Consider the following 8,878-nt stretch of genomic DNA (forward strand, 5'->3'; position numbering starts at 1 on the left):
GATGTAGATTAAGCTTGGGGATTAATAGAGACACAGTAAAGGAAAGATCACACAGCCAAGCATGTCAGCTCCCCTCACCTTTTATGCCTAACTGACTTCCTGCTCTGAAGCCTCTCTTCCTATGTTAGCTTTTACTTGATAATATTAATTGCATTTCTTTTCTTTCCTCTGTGTAGCCCTGGCTGTACTAGAACTCTGTACACCAGGCTGGCCTTGAACTCACAGATCTGCCCACCTCTGTCTCCTGAGCCCTGGGAGCAAAGGTGTACGACACCGTGTCCAGCCTTCTATTTTTTTTTTCCTGTCTCCCAGTTTCACACTACTGTGATAATCATTGCTGTGTTTGCAGTTCTCATCAGAATCCATGGCTCATAATGTGTTTGAACAAATGGGTTTTCTCTTAGCTCATTGCCTGTGACGGCAGCTAGAGCCCACAGTTTGCATCACTCCTCACAGGGCCTGTCCTTGCATCTAGTTGTAACTGAACACCTGCTGGTGGACTCTGTTTTCCTTTCAGCACTCCGTGCAGCCAACGTGGACTGCTTAACTCTAGGGCAGTATATGCAGCCAACAAAGCGCCACCTTAAGGTACAGATGTCTTGAGTTGCCAAATACTTTCTGAGTAATTTGAAGTAAGTTTTCATTCTCCACAGGTAAAAATAAGAAACCATCAGCTTTTTAGGATAATGTCCCATGTGGATGTATAAGTGTCTGTCTTATTGCCACGTAAAGCAGCGGCACTGGTCCTTACTGCTACCCAAACTGTTCAGTCAAGTAAGCATACAGAAAGAAAAAGTCAAACTTAGGACACTGTACTTGCTGACATTGGTGTCCCTGTGACTTGGTTACAGTTGCCTGGAACACAACGCTGAAATAAAAAAGAAAGGCAGTTTTCTGTTTCTCTGATAGAGTGTTCATTTACTAGAGAAAATTGTGTTGAGTGATACCATGTGCCAAGAGCATGCCCAGGCTGCTGCTCAGTGGGAGAGCACTTGCCTAGCATGTCAGGCCCTAGGTTCAACCTCTAGTCCAGCCAAACAAAGAAGCAAAAATAAAGCATGCCGGTTACAGCGTTAAACATGACATACAAGATGAATTGGTCTTATCCTCAGACATCTTATAAGGGGACTTGGAGTGACATTAAAGTGCTTACATGCTGAGTTCAAGTCCCAGAACCCATATTTTTTTAAAGCCAAGCATGGTAGAGTGTGCTTCTAATCGTAGCACAAGGAGAAAGACAGGGAGATTTCTGGGGCTTGCTGACCAGCCTGACTTATTTTGGAGTCCCAGGCCACGAAAGGGCCCTGGAGCAAAAGAAGGTGGAAAATGCTTGAGGAATGACTACCAATGTTGTCTCTGGCCTATATGGGTGTGCATAAACACCCATGAAAATATTCACACACACACACACACACACAATCTTACAGGCATAACCTTTCTTTACTATTAATAAATGAAGGAAAAATAGAAATAATGTGCATACTCTTATTTTCTTTACCTTTTGAAATGCTAATGTAGTATAAAGTGATGCCCTGTCCTCTCTAAATCCTCTGTGGTTATGCTCTGATAGAATCCAACAAATAATCAACATGTAAGTGGTAGGGGGAAGGAGGGAGCTGGGCAAATGATGAGCCACTCAACATACTTTACATAGAATTAGAATTGTTAAAAATTCTGGAGTCCGGTCTGAAGTGATTATTTCCATCAAGGTTGAAGAATATGTTACTCCTGAGAAGTTCAAATACTGGGAAAAAGTAGGAAATGAGCTTGGATTTTATTACACTGCAAGTGGCCCTTTGGTGCGTTCTTCCTATAAAGCAGGTAAGTTGGACTTCAGGGGCTGGTTCTTTTGAGGCGCTTAATTTCCCACAGTTGTGTCCCACCCAAAGCTGTAAAGCAAAATGCGATGTCTGTGGTTGTCTTTTCCCAGGGGAACGAAAAGAGGTTTTCTTTTCCTGGACTGTCCTTCATAGACTCCCTTCACAGGGTCATATTAAAGAAGCTCTTCTTAGCTTCGTGTGTTTCTCGTACATATATATCCCTCTGTTCTTGACACCTCAGCCATTTGACAAGAACACAGATCATTTGTGTAGACAGTTCTTCCAGCATGGCCTTCAGTAGCAGATCTTCCAGAAATCACGGCACATACAGAGCATATTTGACAGCGGTGCCAGCTCCTTCTCCACAGGCCAATTCCAGATCCGTGTAAGCACTGAAAGCCTGTAGTATTGCTTCTTGCACAGTTAGTCTCTTGTTACTCTCCTTCCCATAAAAGGGAAACTGAGATGTACTTTTCTCCCTAAATAAGTTTTTAGTGGTTTTACTAACTTAATATAATTTTTCACCTCTGTCGCCTCACTCTGGGGTGTCTGAACTGATTGTTGAAAATAAAGGCCTTTTCCCAGGGAATAAGCCAGTTGGGGCTAGGAATGTAGCTCAGCGGTAGAGCTCTTGCCTAGCATGCTTGAAGCCCTAGGTTTGGTTCTCAGCAGCACAAGAAGAAAGTAAGAAAAAAAGTCAGGTGAGTTAGATATGATGCTGTATGCCTGCAGTGCCAGCACTGAGGCTAAGAAAGGAGGAAGGAGGAGGAAGATGTTTCTCCTGTTAGCTGGGCCAGCAATTGGGATTGGTAAACTAGGTATTTTGGGATCAGTATACATTAACAGTGTACAGTATGTTAGCACTGTTAATGCTCATTTACGTGATTGATATATACGCAGAGGTCTAAATCGTAGGTATATTTAAGTTAGGATTCTGTTTAGAAGGATCAACATTTAAGTGTTGGTGATACTCAGTACCCCTATAGGGGAATGTAAGTGAGCTGGGTGTGGTGGTGGTGTTCTGCCCAGTTCATGAACCCCAAAAGACCAGGAATGAACAGGAATAAACAGACTCCGCTGTAAATACATGAGGTTCTTTTTATTATAAAACATTACAAGCTGCAGCTTGGGCCCACACACCCCACCACCAGAGCGGTGAGAGCCGAGCGCCCCATGCCCAGGTTAGTTGGGTGATTTAAAGATTTCTGATCCATCCCAGCATGCCCAGGGTAGGGGCAATTCCTACCTGGCAAGTATCTGTTGGTCAAAATGCTACATTTTGAATTGATTGGCTATAGGAAGGTCCCCAGACTATTAATGACCTGGTGTCCCTCCCTAGGGGGATGGGCCAGTTTCCCAGCAACTGTTATCTCTAGTGGGTGGGGAATGAATGCAGTGAGGAGGTCCTCCCCCTCAGGGCATTCCTGGACTTCTCCACCCACCTAGTTCAGGCCTTAATTAATAATAGCCGATTTGTTAATCTTTTGGTCTCTCAGTGCTTGTAATCAGCACTTGGGAGGAGGACGTCAGGTCACCCTCACCTGCAGGGTGAGTTCAAGGCTGGCTTGGCTCCACGAAGCTCTCCTTTAAAAAGAGAAAACGGAAATTTAAGATATTCTTATGAACAGTTTATCCTAGTTATAAAAGCCAAGAATTTGAATTCTAGGTTATTTTTTGAAAAGCAATAAGAGAATACATGAAGTTGGGGGTGTGTGGGAGGAGTCAGAGGGCAGAATGGAGGGAATATGAGCGAAATACATCGTATTCATATATGAGATTCTCAGTTAACAAAAATCCCAGGGATTTGGTTCAGCACTGACTAACAGGCTGGGAAAGCTTAAAAATATATATAGTTAGAACTGAGAATTTAGCAGGATAACTGGCAAGTTGAAATACATACAGAAGCTAGAACCAGTATTAGCTTCTACAAGTGGGTACCCACAGTAATATTTATTTTGTTATTGCCTTTTTTGTGGTAGGTGGTCTTTAACTTGTTTGTTTTGAGACAGGGTGTCACTGTCTAGATCAGGCTGGCCTTTAACTCCCAGAAACCTGCCTGCCTGTGCCTATGCTGGGAATAAAAGCGTGAACAACTGTGTGCGGCATAAAGTAGTAGTTACAAGGAAAATCTCTAACACTGGTAAGGAAGTGAATTATGGAACTTTTAGTGTAGACCATTGGACTCAGACGACGACTCCAATCTGGTGATATTGGTTCTGCCTCTACCAGGTTTAGATGAAGGGCTGAGCAGTGCAGACAAGAGGCTCCTGGGTGATTGTGGTTGTGTGAGGTAGTTGCCTTCTGTTCGTGCTTGTAAGATGGCAGAGGAGCTGCCTGAACTGCTCATAAATCAGTCCTGGAGTGCTGTGCTGTTGCACGCCGCTCCTGAAGCCACACTAACTGGAGCCTAATGGGCTGGAAGGGAGCATGCCCCTCGGCGCAGCTGGCTTGTAGCTCAGACCCCACTCACATAGCAACAAAAGCCCATTACCAGAGAGCTCTGACTTCCCTGGAGGGGAATGAGCTAGTGAGGGGTCCATCAGACGAGTGCTCAGCCACAGTGAGATGCTTTATAAACAGCAGATCTGGGCTAATGGTGGGCAGAAGTGCTCCCGGAAACTGCCGCACTTCGTCAGCCATAAGGCATGGTCAGCAACACACGAGGCTCAGCGGGCAGCTTTGCATAACACTTGGGCATTGGAAGAAACAGTAGTTGAAAAGTGGGGAGATGAAACAAATGGTTTTGGCCCCTGAAAAGGCCTATGCTGTTAGGAGAGAGGAGAGGGAAGGGAGGGTTGGTAAAATAATCTCAAAAAATTAAAATTAAACCAGAACAGTAGGGGAATTGCCATGGATGATTTTAAAAACTGCCTTTGAGATCTGAGAGGAGGGAAATGTCAGCAAATACAAGCCTTCCTTCTGAGGGGCAGGATTCTGAAAAAGTGGTTGTATACTTTAGGATGATATTAACATATTCTTATTTTCCCTAAACAGGTGAATTTTTTCTGAAAAATCTAGTGGCCAAAAGAAAAACGAAAGCGTGTAAAACTTAGCCAAGCCCTTCAAGATCACAGGAGTTTTAAGATTTTGCTTCCAGTTGGTATAAGGTTGGGGGCCCGCCTGTCAGGATTCCTGGGCATGCACACCAGTGCTGTTTGCTGTGGTATCTGGTCCAGGGATAATGGCATGTACTTGGAGTTCCACTTGGCCCATCCTGAACTACCTAAGTAAGGCCCTATCTCAAATTTAAAAAAGAAAAAGAAGAAAAAGTCTGTAAGCGATACATATTTAAGGAGGATTCATTTGGCTTCTCTCCTACCTTTGTCCTCATTGTTGGTGATGATGTAATCATAGAACATCTTTGAACAGTTTGCGTTTATCATTGTAATTTTAAAATGTATCAACGTCTAGAAGATCTTATAAATCACAGTAACGTGTATATATATTGACATTTCTTTTTTTAGTTTTATTTTTATTTGTGTGTGTATCTGTATGTGTGGTGTACATGTGCCTGTGGAGGCCACAAGCAGATGTCTGTGGACACTGGGTCTCCTGCAGCCCAGGCCAGCCTCAAACTGGCTGTGTAATAGAAGATGACCTCAAATGCTCCGCCTCTTTAGTGCTGGGATTACAGGCCTGCAACATTGGCTGGCCAGGAGTACAGGCTTAGAATCCCAGCACTTGGGAGGCAGAGGGAGAAGAACCTTGAATTTGAGGCCAGGCTATATTATACATCAAAACCCTGTCCCCCAAAACATCTTCCTGACCTGCCCTAAGCAATCTTCTGTTCCTCATGTTCCTCTTCAGCCCTACACCCCAAAATGCCCTTTATTTTCCTGTTCTTTGCTTATTCTGAGACGGGGTCTCACTATGTCGCAAAGGTTACCCCAGAACTCACTCACGCAGTCTAGGCTGACCTGGCACTTATGGCAGCTGCCTGCTTTACCTTCCAAGTGCTTTACAAGGAGTGAGCCACCACACTCAGCCTCGTGCCTTTTTGTTCTTGCTAAATATTTTAGTAAGATTTATTTTTAAAAATTATTTGTATGAGTGCCTATCTTACATAATTATTTGTGTCTGTGTGGGTGCGGGGGGTACCTGTGGAGAAGAGGCATTGGATCCAACCAATGGTTCCATAAACTTTGCAAGAACTACTGATTTATTTAAAGTTTTATATAGAATTATTAACATTACATACTCTACAATATAGCCACATAAAAATTCCTTATAAGCAAAAAGACAGGATTCTGAGTCAGAAGATAAGTTTGAGCTTTATTATTTTGGGAAGCAGAGAGGTAGGTCATGGTTGTCATTATTGCTACTGAGTCAGAAGATAAATTTGAGCTTTATTATTTTGGAAAGCAATTTCTCAGGTCACGGCTATCAGCATCATTGTTATTCTGCTATTCTGTCATTCACCATGCAAGTGGTCTCATTCTTCTTAATAACATCTGATGGTAGAGTATTCTCAGCATCAAGTAAGACGATCTCTCCAAACAGGTTCTAGTAATCATGGGCGTTTACACCACCAAACAGGAAGTGTCAGAGACGATTTAGTGGTTCAAGAAAGCCATAACACTTATAGTCTTGAGCTCACTCTTGTCAAATTAAGGCAGGCCTTGTCCTTTGGATCCTCTCATCCTGAAAAAAAAGGCATGTACCATCATGCCCGGCTGTTTGTTTGTTTGAAGATTTATTACTGTATATGTTTCTTTGTTCATGTGTGTCTTTGGAGAGTTGCATCTAGGCCAGAGGGGTATTAGATCCCCTGGAGCTGGAGTTAGAGGTGGTTATGAGCTGCCTGACATGGGTCCTATGAACCAAACTTTGGTCCTCTGGACCAAACACGTGTTCTTAACTGCTGGGACATCACTCCAGCCAAATTTGTTTGGTTTTTTTGAAACAGGATCTCATGTAACCAAGGCTTGTCTTAGACTCATTATGTAGTCAAAGCTATCCTTGATTCTCCTGATTCCACTCTCCAAGTTTGTTACTATACTTGGCTTAACACTTTTAAAATTATCATTGTAAACTAGGCACAGTGCTACATGCCTATAATCCAAGCACTTGGGGAGACAGAAGCAGTCGGATCTCTGGGAGGTCAAGGCCAACCTGGTCTACAAAGTGAGCCCAGGATAGATAGAGAGAGAGAGAGAATTGTATGTCTGTCACGTTTGTCTGGACGAACACATACCCTGAGTGAAAGAGGAGGTCAAAGGGCAACGCCATGGAGTCAGTTCTCTCCTTTTAGTTTTACATGGGTTCCAGGGATCAAGTTCAGGCTGGTGTAACATGGACAAAACCATGTTTCGAGCCCTTAGCACTTTCTTTTTTCATTAAGGGAAAAAAAAAAAAAACACAAACATTTTCTTTTACATTTAAAAGGTTTTTATTTTGTGTGTGTGTGTTCGCTTATGAGCCTTACAGTGAGTGGAAGTGAGAAGACAGCTTGAGAGCTGTTTCTCCCTCCACCATGTGGTTCCTGGGAATCAAACTCAGGTCATCAGACTTGGTGACAAGTGTTTTTACCCACTTGGCCACCTTGCTGGCCCCATACTTTGTTTTTTAAAATAGTCTTTTTAAATTCACATAGTAAAGGACAAAAAGATCTCAAATTGCTGTGTCCATTTATATGTCCAGTCACATATTTCTTCCCCATCACTAACAGCAAATTTTCAAGTCTGTCTTTGGTCCTTTTCTTCCATTTGCATGTTTTTTTTTTTTTACCTTTTGAACTATAATTGTATTCCGCAAATAATTATTTACTGCTCCATTCTAGGCAAAGAAGCTTCCTGCAGTGAAAAAGGAGTGCCTAAATTTTGTTTTTTCGAGTCAGGCTTTCTCTGTGTAGCCGTGGCTGTACTGAACTCGCTCTGTAGACTGGGATTAGAGGTGTCCGCCACCAGCAACTGGTGTAGGAGTGCCTAATTTTTAACTTCTTTAGCAAGACATCTTGGGTTTATAATCCTATTGACAAGCAGATACAGAACAAACACTAATCCATAAGGGTTAATCCCCAAATCAACATAAGTTCAGATGTCTGCAAAGTTTTCGGAGAGGCTAAATAGGAAAGTTTTTGTTTTGAAGGCCAAGAGACAAAAGTAAAGCTATTGTGTAGAAAATTCTATAAGCATTTTAAATGTGACTGTAAGGGCCGAAGAGGTGGCTCGGTGCTTAAGAGCATTTATTTCAGTTCCCAGCATCTACACTGTGGCTCATACATCTGTCTCCAATTCTATCTAGGTCCAGGGGCTCTGACATCAACTTTTTTTGTTGTTGTTGTTCGAGACAGGGTTTCTCTGTGTAGCTTTGGCTGTCCTAGACTTATTTTGTAGACCAGCCTGGCCTTGAACTCACAGAAATCCTCTGCCTCCTGAATGCTGGGATCAAAGGTGTGTGCTACCTTGCCCAGCATCAACTTTCTATTTTTACTCAGTCACAAAAATCCTAAAGGATGAAATAAATATCTATTTAACAAAGTTGGTACATCCTCAGGACACACAGCATAAAATGAAAATAGGACATCACCAACTGAAGTGAAAACAACCACTGCAAATAATTCATAAGAGACAGAAAATACAGGGCTGTAGAAATGTCTCCGCCTTAACTGCTCTTGCAGAGGACTTGGGTTCAGTTCTCAGCACACACATGGTGCCTTAGAGCCATCCATAACTCCAGCCCCCGGGGGCTGTGATGCCACCCTCTCTCTGCCTTCCCCAGGTGCCGTGCTCACAGTGCACATACATACATGGAGGAGGTCACTCATACACATAAAAATAAGTAAACGGGGCTGGAGAGTGGCTCAGTGGTTAAGGGCACTGGCTGCTCTTCCAGAGGTCCTGAGTTCAATTCCCAGCAAGTGTATGGTGGCTCACAACCATCTGTACCCTTTAATACCCTCTTCTGTCGTGTGGGTGTAAATGCAGATAGAGCATTCATATACATTAAATAAATATTTAAAAAAATAAGTAAACATAAAAATTTTAATGCAAATGAGAGCGCACACAAAAATTCTTTGGCTGTTTGCTGGGCAAGCAAGATGGCTCAGGGAGGGAAGG

General features: G+C 42.9%; 1 protein-coding gene across 2 annotated transcripts in view; it reads left to right on the forward strand.

Moving 5' to 3' along the window:
- Positions 1 to 5,259, forward strand: part of Lias (lipoic acid synthetase) — a 17,339-nt gene extending 12,080 nt beyond the window's left edge. For both annotated transcript variants that reach the window (XM_055623960.1, XM_055623961.1), the window contains 3 exons: positions 518 to 588; positions 1,710 to 1,821; positions 4,815 to 5,259. In XM_055623960.1, coding sequence (XP_055479935.1) covers positions 518 to 588; positions 1,710 to 1,821; positions 4,815 to 4,873 — 242 coding nt within the window. In that variant the 3' untranslated portion in view covers positions 4,874 to 5,259. The remainder of the gene's footprint in view (positions 1 to 517; positions 589 to 1,709; positions 1,822 to 4,814) is intronic.
- The last annotated feature ends 3,619 nt before the right edge of the window (positions 5,260 to 8,878 follow it).

Source organism: Psammomys obesus, unplaced genomic scaffold (genome assembly GCF_907164565.1).
Source record: "Psammomys obesus unplaced genomic scaffold, mPsaObe1.curated_primary_1811, whole genome shotgun sequence".
NCBI classification, from domain to species: Eukaryota; Metazoa; Chordata; class Mammalia; order Rodentia; family Muridae; genus Psammomys; species Psammomys obesus.